Source organism: Mobula hypostoma, chromosome 9 (assembly GCF_963921235.1).
Source record: "Mobula hypostoma chromosome 9, sMobHyp1.1, whole genome shotgun sequence".
Taxonomy (NCBI): domain Eukaryota; kingdom Metazoa; phylum Chordata; class Chondrichthyes; order Myliobatiformes; family Myliobatidae; genus Mobula; species Mobula hypostoma.
Window position 1 is genome coordinate 103654572 of NC_086105.1, and position 24968 is coordinate 103679539.

Genomic DNA, 24968 nt, shown 5'->3' on the forward strand with positions numbered 1-24968 from the left:
AGTCTCCTCTAAGCATGAGTCTGGCTCGTAATGACATGGTAAAAGCAATGAGTCAGCCTATCCATGGTGACAATTCCTGCAGGAGTAGCCAGCTTAAGTCTCTTTCTTTAAATCTTTTTATTGAATAAATATACAAAAAGGTAAGCCATATAGGCACTAATACACTGTTAGAATATAATAAAATTACAGAAGATATTAATACAAAAAAAAACTACAAACAATGTAATTTAAACATAACGTACCAAGGTAACATAATATTATACTAATTTTTATATATATCAATAGAGAAAAGGAAAAAATAACCCCCCCCAAAAAAACCCACCGTGCAACTAACTAAAAGCAAAGCAAAGCAATGGGCTAACTTGAAACCAAACAGAGTTAAAAAACTTAAAATCACGTCCTCAATCCCGAGCTCCATTAAAAACAGTAAAAAAAAAACAAGAAGGGTATATATTACATTAAATGAAAATATTGAATAAAAGATCTCCAGGTCTGTTCAAATTTAAATCAGTCATAAAGATTGCTTCTAATTTTCTCCAAATTCAAGCATAATATCGTCTGAGAAAACCAAAAAAAGGTAGATGGAGCATTGAGCTCTTTCCAATGTTGTAAGATACATCTTTTCGCCATTAAAGTAAGAAATGCAATCATTCTATGGGCTGAAGGGGAAAGATTACTGGAAATTTTAGGTAGTCCAAAGATAGCAGTAATAGGGTGAGGAGAGATATCTATATTCAATACCTTGGAGATAATATTAAAAATGTCTCTCCAAAAAGTTTCCAGAGTAGGGCAAGACTAAAACATATGAGTTAAAGAGGCTATCTGCCCCAGACATCTATCACAAAAAGGATTAATATGAGAATAAAAGCGCACTAATTTATCTTTGGACATAATGTGCTCTATGAACAACTTTAAATTGAATTAGGGAATGTTTAGCACAGATAGAGGAAGTATTGACTAATTGTAAAATCTGCCCCCAGTCATCCACGGAAATGATAAACCCCAATTCCTGTTCCCAATCTACCCTAATCTTATCAAATGGAGCTTTCCTAAGTTTCATAATAATATTATAAATCATAGCCGATGCACCTTTCTGACATGGATTAAGGTTAATTATAGTATCTAAAATGTATGTAGGAGGAAGCATTGGAAAGGAGGAAAGTATAGTACTTAGGAAATTTCTAAATTGTAGATATGCCAGCTTAAGTCTCAACTTGTTAACTTTCCAACACCATGATCAATGCTATTCACCAGAGTTCCACACGGTGAAGATATCAGTCAGATGTCTTGTTAATTTTTTGGCCAATTAATATTATATTTTAAAAATTTGGAATAATAAGCTATTTATATCATACACCTTCTCTTCTTCACTATGTTGTAATTAAATACAAACACCCCAGTTCCATTTATCTCCATTCTACCATTTGAAATGCAGCTCTTGCTCTTCCGTTGTATCCCCACGCATGAAGACACGTAGACAATGAGAGATGGAGGGACCCAGCACAGAAGCAGACTCTTTGGCCTGCTGTGTCTACACTAATCATAACCATCTGTTTACACCAATCCTATACTCCTACAAATTAGGGGTAATTTACAGCGACAACAAAACCTACCATCCTGTGTGTCTTTGGGACATGGGAGGAAATTAGAGTACCTAGAGATATCAATTTATAAGGATGTTGCCAGGACTTGTGGACCTGATTTATAAGGAAAGCTTGAATAAGTTAGGACTTTATACCCTAGTGCATAGGAGAATGAGGGGAGATTTGAAAGAGGTGTACAAAATTCTGAGGGTTATAGATAGGTTAATCTAAGTAGGCATTTTCCACTGAGGTTGGGTGAAACTAGAACTAAAGATCATAGATGAAAGGTGAAATATTTAGGGGAAACTCCATCACTCAGAAGATGGTGCAAGTGTGGAACAAGCTACAAGTGGGAGTGGTGGATGCAGGTTTGATAGGAATATTTAAGAGATGTTTAGATGTACATGGATGAAATGGGTATGGAGGGCTAAGGTCCGGGTACAGGTCAATGGGACTAGGCAGAATAACAGTTCAGTGTGGTCTGGTCAGGCCAAAGAATCTCTTTCTGTGCCGTGGTGCTCTATGATTCTATGCTGCATCGAGAATCTCAGTTTTAGAAATATTTCAAAGTGTCTTCTTCATGGGTGGTGGTGGGTGTGTGGAATGCACTGCCAGCGAGGGTGGTAGAGGCAGATACTATAGGGTCTTTTATATAGGGTATGTGGAGCGTAGAAAAATAGAGGGCTATGCGGTAGGGAAGTTGTAGGCAGTTTCCAGTGTAGGTTACATGGTTGGTACAACATTGTGGGCCGAAGGGCCTGTAGTGAGCTGTAGATTTCTACTGTGTTTCTACAGTCCTTGGAGCAGGAGAGTGAGTTCGTGTGTGTGTGTGTGTGTGTGTGTGTGTGTGTGTGTGTGTGTGTGTGTGGGGGGGGGGAGGGGAGGAGTGATTCTCTTCACCTGTTTTAAGTAGCTGACCCCTTATTCTTAAAGTGTGAAAGTTTAAAGGTACATTTAATGTCAGAGAAATATATACATTTTACATCCTGAAATGCTTTTTCTTTGCAACCATCCACGAAAAAGAGGAGTGCCCCCAAAGAATGAATGACAGTTAAATGTTAGAATCCCAAAGTGCCCCCACCAGCTCCCCTCCCTCCCACACATATGCAGCAGCAAGCAATGATCCCCCCATCGCCACCAGCAAAAAAAAAAGCATCAGCACCCACCACCAAGCAGTCAAGCGTGCAGCAAGCAACAGCAAAGACACAGACTTGCAGTACTCCAAACACTACTCGTTCACCCGGTATTGGACGTACCCCAGGCTCTCTCTCTCCCTAATAAGGGAGAAAGAGGCATCTTCGTTTCACAGCAAGAGGGGAACCATAACAAATAACTCACTGGTTTATGATGTTAAAAGTCTGTCACGTCGCTTTTTCTGAGCTCTGTGCCCAAAGACCTCTGGTCTCCGGGCACACGGCCTTAGATCTTCCAACTCCCATGACACACTGATCTCCTGCCAGGACACCGACCTCCGATTTTCACCCCCCCCCCCCCCCGCCATCTCCAGAGCCACAAAATCTTGGACCTCCGAAGGTGAGCGAAGCTCTTAAGTCTTCTAAGGAACCCTGAAAAGGAAAAATAGAGATATTAAAGATGGAAATAGAGCTGTTTCTGAAGATGCAAGCGAAGGAGTTGCCATTAGGTGCCATTAATTCTCCGAAGCTCCTCATTCTGACCTAAAGTTTTGGTCCAATCCAAACTTAATTCTAACTTTTCCCAACAGCGGAGACATTCTCTCAATGGCCACGCTCTCAGAACCCGATAGGATTTTATATTCACTTGGTAATGGTGTTTCTGATAACCCGGACAAAGTAGTCATTGATTAACTGTTCTCTTCAGCCCATTGGAGCGAGGCTGGCGGAAGCAAAAAGAAGGCGCACCTCCTCACCCCAAGGTGCGTTTAAGGCAGGAGGTGGTCAGCGTGAGTGGCCAGAGGAGAGGTCAACGCATTGCAATACCAGTCAAGAAACTGCTTGCCAAGGAGAAGAGACCCTATGGACTAGGAATGGTGGGAAAGCTAACAAATCGAACATATCGCAAGCGAATAGACAGCCATGTGAAGAAACAAATAGATAATATGGATGATCACCGGTAAGGACAATCAGTAAATTACTAAAGTAATTTTCGTATGTTTATAGTGGCTTTTGTGATAGGTCTTCCTTGTTCTAAGAGTTTATATATGGTGTCATGTCACCTCATTGGAGAACTGTTTTTGTCTATATATATTTAAGAAAGGAGAAGTTTTGGATGCTTGTTTTTTCTCTAGCGCACAAGTTTCCACAAATATTAATATTTCAATTTTTTGCCACCATTTTCTAGATTTCCTAAACTATTCTCCCATCTTCATTGCTTGCTGTCTTTCTGATAATACTGTATACTGTATATGAACGAATGGATTTGGCAAAATACTGATTCTGATTTGTTTATCACATATACATCGAATCTTACAGTGAAATGCATAGTTTATGTTAACAGTCAATGTACCCAAGGATGTGTTGGAGACTGGTAATTTTCTACCCCCCCACCCCCCCCCCGACTCCTTTGTCAGGCAGCGATCTTTTGTCATATTTCTACCCCTGAAGACAGTAACTGCTTCAGGATGGCTGAGCACTGGGCTCCCCCAACCCATTACTCCAAGATGTGAGAATCTGGGCTGTGACTGCTAGCAGATTAATCTGACATTCCAGCCCGTGCTATCATCCTTATCTGTTGGGCCATGTGGCATTCTTTCATGGCTGTTAAGTCGGACCAGGAACCCAACAAAAATTCCTTCCCTAAACTCAGAGTGCTGAGACCAGTTCCAGCAACTGACTTCACCCAAACAATTTATCTGATCAAGGCTGGAAAACTGTTTTGCTCAGTTACATAATGCCCAAACCAACTGGTTTAGAATTTTCAGTAGCTTCCACTCAGTTGTACTTTGTTGTTCGGCAAAAAGTTTGTCAAAATAGCTCAGAGCAGTACAGAAGAGTTTTAAGTCTACAGGCGCAATGCCTGACCCTCTTCCTTCCCTCCCTTAGGGCAGCCTTCCCAGGTTTCAATCACTTGATCCCTTCCAGTTGGTATTTCCATTTTGCTTGTCACATGGGAAACACAAACAGACAATTGTAATGAATTCCTGCCATTAAGCTCACATTCTCAAATTCTTCCCATATTTGCATGCATCCTTGTCTTAAATTAATTTGATGAGAAGCTAAATAGTGTTAAATGTTTAGATGGCTGCTTCAGGTGAATGTGTTTATCCATTAACATTTGCTTCCTTTATCTTTTAGGCCGTTTTTCACGTACTGGATTACGTTTGTGCATATACTGATCACTATCCTAGCTGTATGTATCTATGGAATTGCTCCAATAGGATTTTCTCAACATGAAACTGTAGATTCAGTAAGTAGTTGCTCAATAACAAAACCCTTTCCGATTCGCTGTCTTACTCAGAAACGTAATACGACAGAACTAAATGAGAGAGCCCCCAACTCCATCCCTCACCCCAGTAATTTCCCTTCCTTTCTGGTATAACACTGGCTCATCCGGTATAATATAGGCATGGTGTGCAAATCTAGAAAGGCACCTGATTCCATTCGCCTTCATAATTCAAAATGGATGGTGTAAATTGTGATAACAATCCATGCCCAGTCAGACCACTTCCTGCTGCAGCCTTCACCCTGGACTTGCGTTCAATCCAAGGCTCTAAAGGAAAGTATTTTGGAAGTTTTCTTCATGTTTTTGATATCCTCTGGTACTGTGGCATCCACACATCTTCCTCTTATTAACTTGTGGATCCTCCTCAGTGGTGAAAGGGTGACAGACCCTGTGCTAACCCCGGCTCCCCCTGGAGCAGAGCTGCCTCTGACGAGTTTGAGTCCATGTTGTCAGTAACTCATGATTCCATTTTTTATTCTGCATTAAATAAGGATTTGCTTCAAAGTTTGTTTTATTTGTGGAATTTATCTTTCTTTTCCTTCAGATTTTAAGAAATAAAGGTGTCTATGAAAATGTTAAATTTGTACAGCAAGAAAATTTCTGGATTGGACCAAACTCTGTAAGTGAGTTTGAATTCTGCTCAAAGCTTTTTATTTAACTTGCGTAGAATATAGAACAGTGTAGCATAATGCCTCTGCTGATCAAAATGTCAAGTTAAATTAAATATTTTCTGCCTATACATGATCCATAACCCTCCATTCCACAGATATTCATGTGTCTGCATAAAAGCCTGTTAAATGCCACTATCTGCTTACATCCCTGTTTCTACCACGAACCTTGGACTCCATACCAGGCACCTACTGCTCTGTTTCTTTAAAAAAAAGGTGTGGGGGAAGAAATGCCTGCGACATCTACTTGAAACTTTACTCCCTCTCATTTTAAATGCATGACCTCCAATATTTGACATTTCTCCTCTAAACCTTCAAAGGTCTAGAGAAACCTCAAAGTGTCACACTTCTCTTTATATCTCCAATCCAGGCAGCATAATCCAGAAAGCATCATTTTGCATTCCTCCATCTTGGAATGCAGATGGACAATTACCACCTTGACCCTTATACAAACAGCATTGCTCACAGCAACACACACTTAACTGCTGGAGGAACTCAGTAGGTCAGGCAGCAGCTATAGAACAAATAAACAGTCGACGTTTCAGGCCAAGATCCTTCTTCGGGACTGATGCCAGAATAAGGGAAAGATGCCAGAATAAAAAAAAGGGGGAGGGGGAGGGGAAGGAGGCTAGCTGGAAGGTGATAGGTGAAGCTAGGTGGGTGGGAAAGGTCAAGGGTTGGAGAAGATGGAATCTGATAGGAGAGGAGAGTGGACCATAGGAGAAAAGAAAGGATGTGCAGACCTAGGGGGAAGTAATAGACAGGTGAGAAGAGGTAAAAGGTCAGTGTGTGAGGAATGGGGGGGAGGGATTTTGTTTTGCCGGGGGGGGGATAGAAATCAATATTTCTTCTTTTGTGAGCATTGCTCACACTTTAAGCAATGGTGATATCCTGCTTTTCAATCTTATAGTCTCTCTCTGACGATTGAGTCATACTCTGAAATTGAGTGCAGCTCGAGTAACTGTGGGTTGAACTGGTGTAAGATCGGTACCACCGATAAATCTGATCAATCATGAGAACTAAGGGCCTGTTCACCTGTGTTCCAACAGATGCTCGTAACAAACCTCGAGTTTGTAAAGTAAATCCCTTAATAAATAAATGTTAACGGTTGTACCCTTGTGACCATGAAGCAGGTTCCTACATAACTTGCAGATTTTTTCCCCCAAGGAGTGGTGGGGAGGGGCTGCTTTAAATTGGTGGCCTAGATTTCTACACTCTTGACCCCTCTGTTGGTATTCTCTTAATACAACCTTTAAGTTTTTACTTCCTGAGAAAACTAAAGAAATTTGGCCTGTCCCCTAAAACCCTCACTAATTTTTATAGATGCACCGTAGAAAGCATTCTTCTAGGGTGCATCACAACCTGCTATGGAAGTTGTCCTGTCCAAGACTGAAAGAAGCTGCAGAAGATCGTGAACATGGCGCAGCACATCACACAAACCAACCTTCCGTCTGTGGACTCACTTTACACCGCACGCTGTCGGAGCAGTGCTGCCAGGATAATCAAGGACACGACCCACCCAGCCAACACACTTTTCGTCCCTCTTCCCTCCGGGAGAAGGCTCAGGAGCTTGAAGACTCGTACAGCCAGATTTAGGAACAGCTTCTTTCCAACTGTGATAAGACTGCTGAACGAATCCTGACCCGGATCTGGGCCGTATCCTCCAAATATCCGGACCTGCCTCTTGGTTTTTTTGCACTACCTTACTTACCATTTTTCTATTTTCTATTTATGATTTATAATTTAAAATTTTTAATATTTACTGATTTTTACTATTTTTAATATTTAATATTTGTAATTCAGGGAGTGGGAAGTGCAGAATTAAATATCGCTGTGATAATTGTACGTTCTAGAAACAAATTGTTTGGCGACAATAAAGTATAAGTATGAAAAGTATAAAGTTTGTGTCATGTTACTCCCTGTTTCAGGAGGCTTTAATCCACCTTGGAGCAAAGTTCTCTCCTTGCATGAGGCAGGATTCACAAGTGCACGATTTAATCACCCAGATGAAACAAGAGGAATACAAATCTGCTTGCTGTGTGCGGAACGACAAGTCAGGGTGCGTTCAAACCTCAGAGAAAGAATGCTCGGTAGGTGAATGTTTTCCAGGGGAAAAAATGTTCAAAAGTACAAGGGTAAGGAGTGATGTTGCTGCTGCTTTACTCTTTGATATGGTATTTGCATTCCTTCTGGAAAAGGCAGCCTATATTCTGCAACATGGCAGTGAGATTTGAAAAAACCTACTCTGGCAGCCCCAACCCAACAAGGATTCTGAGCAACTAGTGATCGACGCAGTATTAAAATGTCAAAGTCCAGTAATGTGTGCAATGTTAAAAATTCTGAAGCTGAGAGAGGTGGGAAGGCTGAGATGATGATCTGAGTTTGCCATCACAATTTGTACATGTGCAATAATTTAAAATTGTCATCTGTTTCTTTCAACTCATTCAAATTGATGCATCATGAGATTAAGATTGGCTCACTGTTATAAAGTTCCAGAAGAATATTTTTCGAGAAAGTGGTATATGTGTGAATATAATAATCTTCATTTTGTATTTGTTAATGAGTAGTGGGCTAGTGGACAGTGTTGGTGTTGCAATGCAATTTCCTTAGTAAGGACCAAAGTATGTGTGCAATTACTTTCCCCGATTCCTAGAGGATGTATCCATGATTGTTGTGTCTAGCGCAGGTGGGGTGTGTAAGACAAGCTGCGTATTTGAAAGTTTCCCTTATTGTTCTGCATATTAAAGCTTTTTGAGGTTATGTATCTAGTGTAATGGATCTCATGAACAATAGAGCAAGATGTCGAACTTCCTATTTTACAATTTAATGGTGGAAGAAACTGCCCATCTTAAATGAATGTGTGTGATTTTTAAAGTTGATGTCTGCTAACTGTTTGCTTGAACAATCATTTGCAAACTATGCCAAAGGATTAAATCTCTGGTTTGAGTTGCTCTGGACTGTCTTGCTTCATGCCATTGGGTTACACACTGGGTCTAAGGGCCCATGGAATTGAAGAGAAAGTGAAAGGAAGCAAAAGCTGAAGTCCCCCCCCCACCCCAGAAAAAGAAGCTCCTGCTCCACCACTGAGACTTAGTCAGTAGAAACTGGTTTGACATCAGATATAAGCTTGATACTCCACAAAAGTATGGATAGCGTCACATATTCGTTTTAAGGAGGTTTCAAAGTAAGCTTATTATCGGAATATACGCATGTCACCATATACAACCCCGAGATTTATTTTCTTGTGGGCAATCATAGTAAAAAGAAGAAACACAATAGAATCATTGAAAGACCACACCTAGTAGGACGGGCAACCCCAATGTGCAAAAAAAAACCGTGCAAATACAAAAAGAGAGGAAAAAAAAGTAAAAAATAAACAATAAATATCAAGAACGTGAGATGAAGAGTCTTTGAAAGTGAGTTCATGTGTTGTGTGAACAGTTCAGTGATAAGAAGTGCAAAAGCAGAAATAAAAAAAGTAGTGACATAGTGTTCATGGTTCCAATGTCCATTCAGAAATCAGATGGCAGAGGGAAAGAAACTGTCCCTGAGCCGTGTGTTTGTGTGTCTTCGGTCTTCTGTACCTCCTTCCTGATGGTGACGGTGAAAAGAGGGCATGCCCTGCGTGGCAGGGGTCCTTAATGATGGGTACCGCCTTTTTGAGGTACCACTGCTTGCTGCTTGAAGATGCCTTAGATACTATGGTGCCTAGTACCTATGATAGAGCTGGCTGATTTTACAACTCTGTGCAGCTCACTGGAACTATCTCATGGATGATATTGTTTCTTCCAGACTACGCTTGCTGTATGGGTGAAGTGGCCACATCACAGTAGCACTCCGACACTGAGCGATGGAACTCTCCGCCGTCAAGGTTCAGTGTGCCATCAAGATCCAAGGTAATTTTGTTGTTTTGCTAACCGCTGAGAAAATACTTGTGTAGACATAGCATCAGTGCAGAGGTTAAAGGCTTTCCGAATAATAAAGGAATGTGGAGCAAGGTTATGCAGTACAGAATGTCACTGAATCGATCCTGGCAGCATCTATGGAAAAGAGTTGACGTTTTGGACCGGACTGGAGAAAAAGAAGTTGAGTCAGAGTTACAAGTTGGGAGGAGGGAAGGAATAAACCCAAGGTGATAGGTGAAACTGGGAGGGGGGAGAGGTGACGTAAAGAGCTGGGAAGTTGGTGAAGGAGATGTAGGACTGAAGAAGGGGGAATCTAACAGAGGACAGAAAGCCATGGATGAAAGCATCAGAGGGAGGCAATGGGCAGGCAAGGAGATGAGGTGAGAGAGGGAAAAGGGGATGGGGAATAGAGAAAGGAGGGCATTCCTGGAAGTTCAAGAAATCGAGGTTCATGTCATCAGGTTGGAAGCTACCTAGATGGAGTATAACGTGTGGCCTCATCGTGACAGTAGAGGAGGCCATGGATGGCCATGTCATAATGGGAAGTTGAATTAAAATGGGTGGCCGCTGGGTGGAAACTGAATCGATCCTGTTCGGTTAAGGCAGGACAATGCAGTTGTTCTCACTGTATCTGGTCAGGAAGTTAAAGGTAATTAGTGGTGATGTTCCAGTTCAATATCTAGGTTCAACTGCTAAACCTTATTGACCTGTAAACCTTGGGTGGAGTTGTGATCCAACGCTCCTGGTGGAGTTGTGATCCAACCCACCAACATTTACGTTCCAGGCTGTCAGTTGGATAGAATATCATCAGCAGAGGGTGTCGGTCCAGAAAGAATAAATGTAGAAACGTAGTGCTTGGAATTTGCAGTTTTAGAGGTTTTTATTCACAGGTGGCTCTGCATTTTAAGTTATTTTCTGATTATATATGCCAGGGGTTGGCAACCTTTTTGCCTCTGTGGGCTGGATCATGTATTAATGAGTGGACGGTGGGCCAGATAAATGCCATAAGAAACTTGAAATATGGGAATTATCCATTTAAATACATCCAGTTATGTTTTGCCTCAAATTAATGAATAACGCATGCTAGAAAATCATTTGTGCTTAAGGTTGCCTAACCCTGATATATGCTGATGCATACCAACACTGAGTTGAAAGAGAGAGACCTTTCTGTGAAGCCCAAAACGTCGACTGTACCTCTTTCTAGAGATGCTGCCTGGTCTGCTGCATTTACCAGCAACTTTGATGTGTGTTGTGTGAAGCTTTAGTGTGTACTTGTATAACTATACTGTAAGTACACGTCTGTTTCCCACCTGAACAATGCACAAGAAATGGCAGAGAGAGCAGTAACATAATGTTTGTTATTGGGCTAATAATTTAGAGTCCTGGGCAAATGCTTCCAGTTGAAATCACACCACAACAGGATATGAACATAAATTCCATTAGTTTAATATGTCTGGAATAAAAAGGATGCAATTAAACATGGCTAGGAAACTGCTGATTATTGTAAAAATACAAAAGTAAAATTGGAGGTGTTGAAAATCTGAAATGAAGACTGAAGAAATTTGAACTACTCAACATGTTCTAATGAAAGGTCATTAAACCCAAACTTTAACCCTGTTTCCCTCTGTGCACAGACGCTGCCTGACCTGCTGAGTACCTCCAGCACTCTGCTGTTCCTGTTTGAAAATTTATCTGGTTCACCATTGTACATTTCCAAAGTTAAATCTTATGCCCCTACCCAGTATGTGATTCCAGACCCACAGTACTGTGTTGATGACCCACAGCTGCTGTTTGAAATTGATAGTATTCCATCAGTTGAAGCCCCCGGAGGGATGTTCCTGTCAGTAACACACGCTCCCTTTTGAATAACCAAAGAGTAAACACCCCAGCATCCACCTACCACGAAAGCAGATGTAATAGTTAGCTGATTTATATTAGTATTCTTCTGGCATGTTCTGAGATCCCTTGCAATACATCCACACAGATTAATTCAAGGCATGTAATCAGTGGCCATTTTATTAGGTACACCTTTCTACTACTGGGTAGGACTCTCCTTTTCTCCCAGAACATCTTGAGTTCTTTATGGCACGGAATGCTGAGGCACTTAAATAATGGTCAGTTGGTATTAAGGGACGTAATGTGTGCCTAGAAAACATTCCCTACATCATTACACTACCAGCCCGAACCATTGACAGATGGATGCATGGATTCATGTTGCTTACACTAACTTCTGACCCTACCATCTGCATGTTACAACAGAAATCGAGATTCGGCAGACCAGGAGATGCTTTTCCAGTCTTCAGCTGTTGGGGTTTGATAAGCCTATGCCCACTGTCGTCTCAGTTTCCTCTTCTTAGCTGACAGGAGTGGAACCTGGTGGGATCTTCTGCTGCTGTAGCCCATCCACTTCAAGGTTCAACTTGTTGTGCATTCAGAGAAGCTCTTCTGCACACCACTGTTGTAACGTGCAGTTATTTGAGTTATTATTGCCTCCTGTCAGCTTGAACCAGTCTGGCCATTCTCTTTTGACCGCTCTCATTAACAATGCAGTTTCACCCACAGAAGTGCTACTGACTGGATGTTTCTTTGTTTTTTTTTGCATCATTCTCCTTAAACTCCAGAGACTGTTGTGCATGAAAATCCCAGGAGATCAGCAGTTTCTTAGATGTTCAATCCACCCCAAATGAACCAACAATCATTTCATGGTCAAAATCACCTAGATCACATTTCTTCCCCATTCTGATGTTTGGTTTGAGCAATAACAGAACCTCTTGACCATGTCTGCATTCTTTTATGCATTGAGTTGCTGCCACATGATTAGCTGATTAGATATTTACATGGGTGAGCAAGTGTGCCTAATGACTTGGCCACTGAGTGCAAGTGCTTTGAGGTAATGTATTGGAAAAGCAATAACAGAATGCAGAATATAGTGTTATAGTTACAGAGAATGCACAGATAGGCAGTAAGGTGCAAGGGTCATGACGAGGTAGATAGTTCAAGAGTTCATATTTAACGTGCAAGAAGTCCATTCAGAAGTCTTATAACAACGGTATTTACCCAAGGCTGTAAATTCCTCTGTCTGCATTGAAAGAGGCTGAATGTCTTTGAGAGTGTGGTTGTTTTCCCCAGTTTCCAGCACACCACACTATGACCTAACTAAAGCTTGATTCACACAAAACAACTCCAAGTATGCTCCTTCACAGATGTACTAAATGCCAACGCAGGAAGATGTAACCTCCTGGCTCTCTGAATCCCTGGCCCTGACCTGCTCCTCTGCTCTTCTTCATGTCTAAATGGCAGGAGATTGTTTAGACCTTGACAAGACAAGCCTAAAGTTCAAGAGACACCCAATATAGCTGTGTCCCAATGTGTCCACTGGCATTCCCTAGGCTTCTACCCTCAGGAACAGCAGAACCCTTGGGGACTTTCAATGCAAACCTACACTAAGCAGTATAGTGGTCAAAATTGTACAGTTGTGGTCTGCCTTTCAAAAACTATGCTGATTTCTTTGGACTGAATTGCAATTTGTATTAAGAATGCCAGGTTCTGTAATCTTTATCACATTCTTTGAAAATAATTCGTTCAAAATATTTTTCTAAACCAACTGCACCAACTCTGCAGTTCTCATCCGATAATGGCAACAGGGGATTGGAGCAGTTCCCTTTAATTTAAAAAAATAAATTCCTTGTTTAAATTGTCCTCAGGTGCTGGGGCACACCAGTATTCGAAAGAAAAACTGCATATAGTGTAGTTCCAAAATTATTTAGTCGTAGTAAAGGCCATTCTTTTCTCTAAGATGGGATTGAAGCATTTTTTGACATGTCAGTTGTTCTTGATGCCATATCTGATGAAATGACCATATCCCTTATGCATGCTACTCCCAAGTGTAGCATAGTTGTGTTGCTATGGGCTTTAACACTCTTGCTTCCCTCCTCTATTCTTTCTTCAGGGTTTGTATTGAACCTGGCTCTGTTCCTCCTCACGTTTGGCCTGATGACATCACCAAATGGCCGGTAAGGCTTTGGATCACTATTTTCCCATAATTGTGACGGTTAGTTTCTCGATGTGCTCCCTTTCCTCTTCATTGTGATTCTTGTTAATACTGGGATGCATGGGATTTGATGTTTGTCAAATGTTAAGATAAAGAATAGCAACAGGAGTGGGCTATTCAGCCCTTCATGCTTGTCCTGTCAGTCAGTACAACTGTGACTGATCTTTTTCCTTCACGTCATTTCACTGCACTATCCACATATACTTTCATGCACTTAATTTCTCTTGACTTCTTGAATATACTTGGCAGCTGAACTATCACAGCCCTCCTCCAAGTATTCATCAGCCTCTGGGGGAAGTAGTTTATTCGCAACTCTGTTTTGATTGGCCAGCCCCTTATTTTGTGAGTAAATAATCCAACTGTGGAAAACAACAACTCCACGGGAGGGGAAGGGAACATTTTCCCACTCTCTCCCCTCTTCTATTCCCCACTCTGGCCTTTTGCCTCTTCTCACCTGCCTATCACTTCCTCCTGCGTCCCCTCCTCCTGCCCTTTCTCCTATCAAATCCCTTCTTCTCCAGCTCTTTACCCTTCCCACACACTTGGCTACACCTATCAACTTCTAGCTCGCCTCCATCCTTTCCTCTTGCCTTTTAATTTAGTCATGAAGAAGGATCTTGGCCTGAAATGTGGAATGTTTATTCATCTTTTTCCCATAGATGCTGTCTGACCTCCTGAGTTCCTCCATCATTTTGTGTGTGTAACTCCACGTGTAATCCTTAAAACTATTTAAGAATATTTTGTGTAAAATGAGTTCACCTTATCTGTCTAAACTCGGGTTTAATCTCGTACAGCAAACCCACTGTCCACAAGAATTAATCTATTGAGTCTTAGACCCCACTTGGAGTACTGTGTTCAATTCTAATCACCTCATTACAGGAAAGATGTGGATGCTACAGAGTGCAGAAGAAATTTACAAAGATATTGCCTGGATTGGAGCGCATGAGTTATGAGAATAGGTTGAGTGAGCTTGGCCTTTTCTCCTTGGAGCGACGGAGGGAGGATGAGATGTGACCTGATAGAGGTGTATAAGATGAGAGGCCTTGATCGTGTGGATAGTCAAAGGCTTTTTCCCATGACTGAAATGGCTTGCACGAGGGGGTATAATGTTAAGGTGCTTTGAAGTAGGTAGAAGGGGGATGTCAGAAGTAAGTCTTTCACACAGAACGATGGGTGAGTGGAATGCACTGCCAGCGAAGGTGGTAGAGGTGGATACAATAGGGTCTTTTAAGAGACTCTTAGATAAGTACATGAGGCTTAGAAAAATAGAGGCCTTACGTGGTAAGGAAATTTTTTAGATTATGAAGACACATAGTCCTCTTTTATTGTCATTTAGTAATGCATGCATTAAGAAATGATACAATATTTCCTCCGGTGTGATATCACAAAACACAGGACAGACCAAGACTAAAAAAACTGACAAAACCACATAATTATGACATATAGTTACAACAGTGCAACAATACCATAACTTGATGAAGAAGTCCATGAGCACAGTAAAGTTCAAAGTCTCTCAAACGTCCCACATCTCACGCAGATGGGAGAAGGAAGAAAAACTCTCCCTGCCATGCCGAGCACAGTCCGACTCTGAGTCATCCGAAAACTTCGAGCTCTGATCAGCTCTCCGACACCGAGTACTGAGCGCCATCTCTGTCTGAATGATTCAACCTCCTTCTCGGTCGCCAAAAGCAGGCAAGGCCGGGGATTTTGAGGCCCACCCTCCGAAAGATTCCCAACCACGCAGTAATGACAGCAGCGAACAAGCATTTCAGGAATTTCTCCAGAGGTTCCTCTGTGCTTTCACATCCATTCTCCATCAAATCAGAATTGTTCACGGCCCCTATTTAACAGATACAATATCATTTTTCACCGGAGGACTGCGCACGCGCGCTGCCATCTTCTCCTCCCGCCAATTCTAGGCAGTTTCTAGAGTAGGTTACATGGTTGGCACAACATTGTGGGCCAAAGGGCCTGTAATGTGCTGTAGTTTTCTTTGTTTCTTTGCTGCAATCCCTTTATATAAGTATATGCAACTTTCAGTAGGGAGACCAAATTTGAACACTATGGTGTCACCGGGGATACAAAAGTGGAACAAGATGGTTTTCTCTTGTACTCAATTCCACTTGCGATTAAGTTAATGATAGTAAGATGTTGCTGAGTTTAGACCCTTATTTGGGGCGAAGGCTAGCTATGATACGTCACTGCAAACTTAGATAGGACTTGAACCATGATATCAAAGATCTGTCAAAATTGGAGTTGGGTCTGAGAGCTTGGATACACGTACTCATTGGCATGTTGTTTTGCCCCAATGTGGGGGGACTATACAAGGATTTTAGCTTAAAGATTTCTCATTGGTTCCAGCAGTGTTCTTGTAGTGGTCAGTGCCAGAAGTGATCAAACCAGCTTCTCTAATCTAAACATGAGATTCTGCAGATGCTGAAAATCTACAGTAACACACCCAAAATGCTGCAGGACCTCAGAAGTGCTGACACCATGTATGGAAAGGAATAAATGGTCAACATTTCAGGCCAAGACCTTTCCTTAGTGCTCATGAATGGAAGATCCTGATAAAGGTCTCAGCCTGAAACGTCAACTCTTTGTTCCTGTTCTTATCTAAGGGCAGACTAAATGAGCATGCAAGAGCAGTGTGGTGGACTGCTGTCTTTGGGCCCTCGTCTGCAGTATTGGCAGGAAACGGGTTAGGGCGTGGATCAAACCAATGTGCAATGGGGAGCATCCTAGCATTTAGGGAAGAGGTTAGTATGATGGTGGCTAGTGTATCCCAGCAGAGTATTGGTTAGGACGTACTAGATGGAACACAGCAGCCTCCACAATAGTATGTTGGTTTTAAGAGGAAAGGTTAAGCTGAAGACATAGGGAGAAAGTTAAATGCAGAGATAATCAGGAGGTTAAATGTGTTGTTCAGAAGACAGGTTGGAGACCTGGGGAGTAGATATTGGAGGTTATTTTTGTGTTGGTGGGAAGGGGCGGGTTTGTGCTGCTTCATTTAAACAATCTGCTGCCCCAAGGTTTGTGCTGCTTCATTTAAACAATCTGCTGCCCCAAGGTTTGTGCTGCTTCATTTAAACAATCTGCTGCCCCAAGGTTTGTGCTGCTTCATTTAAACAATCTGCTGCCCCAAGAATGGGCAGTGGTCAACATCTGAGCAGCTGTGATGCCAGCTGCTCAGATATTTTGCTAAATAAATGTTGAGCAGGGTATGAGATCATTACTGGGATCCTTGCATGAGAATCACATCAGGTCACAAGGGTGACTCACAGCATGAAATTCAGATTTGATGCGGAAATGGTTGCAAACAGCATTTACTTGGAGTTAAATTGATTTGCAGTCTCACAGTGCTGGAGGGCCAGAGCTGTGCTATCTAATTTCTAAGCAATAATATCTCCTCCAGACTTCTCCTTTACTCCCATTGTACAAAATTCATGACCCAAATCCAAGTCTCTAATGTCAAGACCACATTTTCCATTGGTGTGTTCTTTGTTAGACAGTCAGTACTCTATTGTGCAGCCTGTCAGTACTTGAAAGATCCATTTGTCCTTGCCCAACGTAACTGGATGTCCTCACTCTGGCAGCTTCTCTTTACATTTAGTACACAAGACAAAGAACTGTTAAAGATATTACCAGTTATTAAGTTAAATTTACTAAGTACAAGAACAGGAAGAACATGCTAGAATTGTGTATGATAACATTAAGACTACAGCAGGATTAGCCAAGGTCATGTCATTGCCCCAATGTTTTCTCAATCTTTCAAACTAGAATGTTGCACTTCCAGTAATCTGCTGGTTTTTCTATTAGTAATGGAGAAATTGTTCAACCTATGGTGAGTTCATTCCCGAACCAAGGTCACCTGAGTCTCTGTGGTTGAGTTACAGTACGCAGAAAATACATTTATCCACGCTTTGAGCTTGAACTGAAAACTGGATCACTAGGGGGATCTGGTGAAGGAAAACTGTACAGACTCTAGATGGAATGCAACTGAAGTCCTGATTGAACCTGGCCCCCTGTGCAGGAGACTTGTATCAATGTTGCCTGACGACTTCCAATTTTATTTTCAAATTCAAGTTTAATTGTCATTCAACCACACATGAATGCAGCCAAACAAAACATCATTACTGTGGGGCCAAGGGGATAAACACAGTGTGAACTGTCACACACAGCATAAGGTACATATAGCACATATATGATATCAGTGTAATAGTCACACACAAAAAAATAGTCCAAGACCCTGAGTCTATGAAGGTTGCAGAAGTCTGCAGTTGAACAGAACGCAGCTTGTCTTCTGCCGAGCAAACACTTGAGGGCAGCACTGACTCCAGCTTGGTCACCGCTCCACACCACCTCCAGTGGAGCACAACAACTCCAATTCCTCTCTCCCGGAGGGCTGTAATTGGGTGACGCCTCACTATGACCTATGCTGTGCAGAATTGGACTTGCGGCATTCCACATTAACAACTTCCAACAGGATCTTAGCAATCACAAGCAAGTACTGTGTTCACTTTACAGGCAGAGACCAGAGATTATGTTATCACGGAGAGATCAGTTGTGTAAAGCCAACTTTGTCGTCATGATTTGAAGGAAGTAGGGTACATGCAGGATTGTCAATTGCTTCAAAATGTAAACAAACCCTACAAGAGAGAATTTTTCTTTATAGCTAGCAATGTTTACTTTTAAACCGCAAGCTTTGGAAAATGTCCATGTTTACCTTCAGTCTTGTTGGGTGAGGAGAGAGTAAGCAGAGAAGGTCTGTTTTCTTGAGTTTAAAAGAATGACAGGTTATCGCAATGGAATGAAGAATTTAGCAGAGATTGAAAGTTGATTGAAGTAGTGATGTTTCCCCTCACTGGAGTAGCTAGAACCAGTCACAATCTTAAAAGAAAAGGTTAGATATTCAGAGCAGGGAGAAAATTCTTTTTCCCCCCCTCAGGAAAACTTTTCTGGAAATATCTACTAAAGAGGACTCTGGAGGTTCACTCACTGGGTGCATTTAAACCAGGTTTTTGTAGGAAGGGGTATGTCCTAGTGCAGGAAAGTAGCATTAATGTAAAAGGGTAACTGTCATCTTACAGAATGAAGGAACAGTGCTAAGGGCCAAATGGTTCACCCCTGATATTCATTGTATTCTTTTTGAATGTTGTTCAGTCTTTCTAAAGTATTGAGCATACCTATAAATGCACAAAGTAGTATATTCTGACTGCCTACCAGCAATTTAAGCCGCAGAATTCTGGTGAAAGAGATCTGGGATCTGTCCCGCACTTGCTTGTTTTCTACATGGAGTTTGCATGTCCTTGTATGTGTATTCCCCCTGTGTTCCAGTGTTCTCCCAGATCACAAAGACGTAGCTTGGCAGGTTAATTGACTGTTGTAAATTGCCCCTAGCTTGCAAGTGAGTGGCAGAGTTTAGGAGGACATAGTGAAGAATGCGGAGAGAATATTAAGTAGGTATAATGCAAGTCTGATGTAAATGAGTGATTGGCACAAAATCTGGCTGAAGGACTTGTTCCATGCTATCCGCTCCTATGGTTTTAGGTTTAGCTTGAATTGGCCTTGGGTTTGGATTGACTATGGCCTGGTCAGGTTTTAATTTTAATTCTGAAGTGACCTCTGCAAAGGAGATGTTTTCTTTCAAGCAATTGTTGACTACTCCCATTATCTTAGCATCATCTTTAAATCAGGTTTTTGATGATGGGTATATGGTGGCCAGTGGATTTTATGATTTATTGAAGTGATCCAAGCAATGTTTATAGTCCTGAGAAGTGGCACTCTTAGATGGGGCACCCTTGGGTTGGATTTATGGATTGGACTGCGGTTCAAACTAACTATAGTTCATATTAGCCTCTTTCAGTGATGTTTTTTTTGTGTTCTCACCCTCTATTTCTCGTTGTGGATTGGCGGGCTGGGCATTTGGGTGATTTGTTAGTTTTTGTGTGAGAGAAGGGTTGGAGTGTTTGGGGTTTGAGTTTTTGTGCGGGGGGGGATTGATGTCCTTCTTTCAACTACTTCAGTGCTTTTCTGTATTCTGTGGCTATCTGGAGAAGACAGATTTCAGAATTGTATTCTGCATACTTTGATTAAAAAAAGAAACCTTCGAACTTTATGATCATGCATGGTTAAACTACTAAAAGGAAGGTTTCTTCCATTATTATGTTTTTCAGATTTGCACTAAAAGTACTGCTGGAAACCACACAAACCTTCCACACTTGGACTGTGTGATCACAGGCCGGCCCTGCTGTATTGGCACCAAGGGAAGGTGAGTGTGAACTCAACAGAAACCCTGATGTAGAAAGTCAATATAATCTGCATTTTGCTTATTGAAACAAAGACTCAGTAAATGTCTGGTTGAGAATAATATTAGCAGTTCATTGGTGAGATGATTCAACCCCTGATTTAGTGGGAAAGGTTAAAAAGAATAGTTAGCCACCTCAGTAGAGTAGAAAAGTTGGAACAGAGTGTAGTTTTGGAGAGCTGGCACACAACCTTGTCCTCGGCATACCAAACAGCTGGGATAACAACCACAGGAAGGTGGAACGGGATTGTGAAGGGAACCCTCACTTCATTGCTGTGGTTTTGTGTTTTTTAATAGAATTGTATAAGAAGTTTGATCGAACATAAAATTGAATTTCCAAGCGATTATACTTTCCCATTTTCTTAATTTCTCCTTTTCTCAGGTCCTTTAAATGATAGAAAAGCATATGGCAAATGTATGGAAGTAACCTTCAAATAATTCCTGAAAAGATCAATATTTATTTTCTCACTGAGAAGATTTCTTGACCTTGTGTCACAAAGATGTGCTGCTTCAACCCTTGGTCTGAGTCATGTCACTGAAGGGGAGGGACTGTCTGCACCCCACAGTGCCCCTATTTATTTTAATGGTATTGTTCACTTTGGAATACATCCAATGCTCAGTGCCCATCTTCTGTAGCAGTGAAACATAGGAGTGTTTGCCAAGGGTGCTTCTCTGTTCCATGAAATAATGACACTGAATCTATTAAAAATTTTGAGTCAGATGTGGGAAACGTTCCTTGTGTTTCTTATAAACATTGGATTTAATCTGTATTACACTGCCTTCAATTGTTCATGATAATGTATGTCTCCAAGTCTCATAAAATGCTTGCTTTATTTCAAGGTGGCTCGAATACAATGGAATAGAGACTGTGCTGTACAATTGTATAAAGTTGTGGTCAGGTAGCACCTGGGTATGATATACCTGGACATCACAACTTCGGCAGGATGATATTGAACCTAAAGTGGCTGTAGCCCAGGTTCATTGCAATGGTACTGGGGCTAAAAAAAAAAATTAATGAGGACTGGTTGCATGGAAATTTGGAAAGTGGAGGGTCTAATGCACCTGTATTTAAAGGAGTCCGGTTTGCAAAATGGAAATTATTTCCTCTGTGAGGTAATCCGGAGGAAGGGAGCCTAACTTTAAATTGACAGTGAGAGCATTCAGGGAGCTCCAAACCAGAGAGGAGTGGCAGTACGAAGCTCTCACCCACAATACGTTGTTCAGGTTCCTTCAACAGAAAATTCCAGCTGTGATCAATAGCCTTGTTTCTCTGTCAAATGCAATTTAAATGGTTTGAAATGATGGGTGATAAGAGCAACAGACTGAATGGGCTGAAGGTTGCTGATTTCTAATGTCCTGGGCCCCTGTTCGGTGTCCAGTTTTTCATTGGCAGCTTATCAGTCTGAAAGTGGAAATGTAATTTAGGTTGGATTCTGATTCATTAATGACCTGCTGTGCAACCAGCTGGATAAAATTCTCAGCTTGCCTACAGATTCTTCAGTGTATTGGGAAAACGGGCCTTTCGGAATCTGTAACATAATGCTTGGAATGCACCTCAGCAGTTCACAGCCACAGGCAAGTCACCTTACAGGAGAGGCCCAGTCCACAATCTGGGCCTCACCGTCTGTTCTAGGCTTAATGTCGCCGCGTTCAGGATGAGTAAAACTTTCAGCAAAAGCCAGAGCTGATGGAAAATGAAACCTGATGAGCAATGCATCAACAAGCTACTGATTTTCAATCTCTAGTTTCACATCAGTGCCAATCGATTCCAACCAATGACTTGAAATATTCTTTCTGATCCTACTTTCCTCATTCAAGTATTCGCATCTCCATGGGAGGTATGGATTGAATGCTGCAGGTGTACCCACCATATTGTCTTGTGCCTGAAGGACATCTACAAATGTACTTAATTACAAATAACATAGCAGTGGCAGAAGACAGTTTGGATAAAGAAAATACAGTGGATTCCGGCTAATTGGGACACATCAGGAATAGTACATTTTCACCCAATTAAGTGGCTGCCCCTATTAGCTGAAGTTTCATGGAAATAGTTAAAAAGGCATAAAAAGACAAACTACTGTTTAACTGAGAAACAAATTATGTATTTAAATGAAATACAGAATAAATTAAAACACTACCAACACTACTACAGTACTATAAGGCCTGCTGCGTTCACCAGCAAATTTGATGTGTGGTACTATAAAACTGCGTGTTTGTTCCTAAGAGTCATTGATGGAGGAATTCATTCAGTGTATGCTGACATATTCTTTTCTTTGACTAAATAAGCAAAATTAGCGCAGACAACTAGTGCAAGTAGTGGAATGCCTACAAACAATGCTTTCAATGATTGCATCCTCCAAATGTTTATCTTCACCGTAAATAAGATGATTGTTGGTACCTTCAACTTCTTTGTAGGTCCTAACTTGTTGAAGCAATGAAATCATTTAATTTTCACTTCCGGCCATTTCTTGCATTTCTAAGCCTGAATGTTTGAAACCACAGTGAACGAAGCAGTTCTGAATGATCAACTACTTCTTCTTCATGTGCCTTGCATGTTACACGCTTGGGCAATCATGGCTGTCCACATCGAACGATCACTTGCAGCGTCAATGATATCTCGCGCACTTGAATCTGTCAGTTCTTTCACAGTATCCACATATATTCTTCTATGCCTTCCTTTTCCGCGTTTTCCAGGCATACGGCCTTGTAATATAAGGCATTCTATTTCTCTCTTTCTGATGGCATGGCCCAGGAATTTAAGTTTCCTCTCATTTAATGTTCTCATTAAAGATCTTTTTGTATGGGCACGTTGGAGTACTGTCTCATTAGTTACCCTATCTCTATATGATATTTTCAGCATTTTTCTAAGAAACCACATTTCTAGATCTTTTTGTATGGGCACGTTGGAGTACTGTCTCATTAGTTACCCTATCTCTATATGATATTTTCAGCATTTTTCTAAGAAACCACATTTCTGTTGCTTCTAAGTTTCTTTGGAGTTCTGGTGTTATAGTCCATATTTTGGAAGCATACAACAAGATTGACCAGATGTAACATTTTAGTAGCCTAAGCCTTGTTGTTATAGAAATGTGTCTGTTGGTGAAGATGGGTTTCATTTTTTGGAAGTTGGTTTTGGCAATGGCAATTCTTCTTTTTATTTCTACTTTACTTCTAGCATCTTGTGATATAAAGCTACTAAGGTAATTAAAGCTGGTCTTTTGTTCAATCTCTTGGTTACCGATGTACAATTGGCAGTTGGGAGTATCCTGCTGTTTTGATATTACCGTACATTTGGTTTTTTTTACAGTTGACGGTTAGACCAAAATCTGCACTTGTTTGTACTACTTTGTCTAGGAGGATTTGTAGTTCTTCTGCAGTACTTGCTATTAGGGTGGTATCGTCTGCATATCTTATATTGTTGATGTTAACACCTCCAATTTTTATCCCATCTAGGTCTTTTATTTCTCTGAGAATCATTCCACTGTAGATATGAAATAATTATGGTGAGGCAACACATCCCTGTCTAACTCCTCTTTGAATTTTAGTCCAACTACTTATATTATCATCAATTTTTACCACCGCCGTTTGGTTCCAATATAAATTTTGAAGCAGTTGTTGGTCCCTTCCGTCTATGTTTAGTTTAGCGAGAATTTGAAATAATTTTCATGTTGCACTTTGTCGAATGCTTTAGTGAAATCAATAAAACATAAAAAGACATCATTTTGATATTCAATTGCCCTTTCTGAAAGCATTTGTAGTATGAAAATTGCATTCCTAATTCCTCTATCCTCAATAAAACCCTTATTGCAGTTTAGAAGTCTCTGGTCTTAACTTGTTTTTAACTCGACTCAGAACAATTCTCAACAAAATCTTTATTACGTGACTCATAAGACTGGCTGTTCTATAATTTTCTCAGTTGATAGTCCCAGGAATTTTTGGTAGAGTTATAAATACTGATTTCAAGAGATCATCAGACAATACATCAGACTCGTATATGCCATTAAACAGTTCAAAAAGAATATCTATGCCCAGATCTTCTAAGGCTTGTATCATTTCTACTGAAATTTCATCAGGTCCAGTGGCTTTACCATGATTCATGCTTTTCATTGCTTTAGTTATTTCTTCTTTGGTAATAGGTGGGCCAGAATTAGGGTGTTTTATATCTGCGGGCTCCCCTCTATTATCTTCAAACAGCTGCTCTCTATATTCTGAATCCACCTCTCACATACTGGATCTGTCTGCTGATCTTGTGCATCCTGTAGAGGAGGTTTTCTTAATTCCAGTAATTTCCTTAATTTTTCTGTGCATTTCTTTGCTGTTGTTAATATGGCCTTCTACTTCACTGCATTTTTGATTCAGCCATTCTTCCTTTGCAATACAGTATTGCACAATTGTCTGATCTGTCTGTCTGTCTAGCACTTCATTATTCTTCACTAACCTTCTTTGTTCCATCAGATCTAGAATTTCTTGGGTTATCCACCCCTTGTTGGTGTGTTAGATTTCTTGTACTGGGATTATCTCCTCTGCTGATTGTGGTATAGCATATTTAAATCTGTCCCAAATAGGTGTTGTTTCATTTTCGTTGAGGTGTTCTTCTACAGCTGTTTTGAATTGTTGCTTAAGTATGCTATCATTTTTAAGTTCTCCCAACATATACTTTTTTCTCTTTTTTCTACGTTGCAGTTTCTTTAATTTTGTTTTGATGGTAGCTATTACTGGATAGTGATCTGAACCACAGTCTGCTCCTGGGTGGGCTTTAGAATTTGTGATATTATTTCTAAAGCGTTCATTGATGGTAATGAAATCTATTTGATTTCTTGTTCTCGCTCCAGGGCTAATCCAAGTACACAATCTACGTGGATGGTTTTTATACCAAGTATTGGTGATCACTTGGTTGTTTCTGACACACCAATCAGTAAACCTTTCTCCATTTTCATTTTTCTCGCCTAATCCAAAAGGTCCTATGATGTTATCAACCCTTTTCTGTCCAACTTTGGAGTTAAAATCTCCCATGACTAGTTTTATATGCTGAGATTT

At 40.9% G+C, this 24968-nt stretch overlaps 1 protein-coding gene across 5 annotated transcripts in view; it reads left to right on the forward strand.

The window, feature by feature from the left end:
- rhbdf1a (rhomboid 5 homolog 1a (Drosophila)) overlaps positions 1-24968 on the forward strand; it is a 387291-nt gene that overhangs the window by 339652 nt on the left and 22671 nt on the right. For all 5 annotated transcript variants that reach the window (XM_063058802.1, XM_063058799.1, XM_063058803.1 and 2 more), the window contains 7 exons: positions 3423-3674; positions 4856-4967; positions 5548-5622; positions 7600-7761; positions 9464-9567; positions 13526-13589; positions 19801-19895. In XM_063058802.1, the coding sequence (XP_062914872.1) occupies positions 3423-3674; positions 4856-4967; positions 5548-5622; positions 7600-7761; positions 9464-9567; positions 13526-13589; positions 19801-19895 (864 nt within the window). The remainder of the gene's footprint in view (positions 1-3422; positions 3675-4855; positions 4968-5547; positions 5623-7599; positions 7762-9463; positions 9568-13525; positions 13590-19800; positions 19896-24968) is intronic.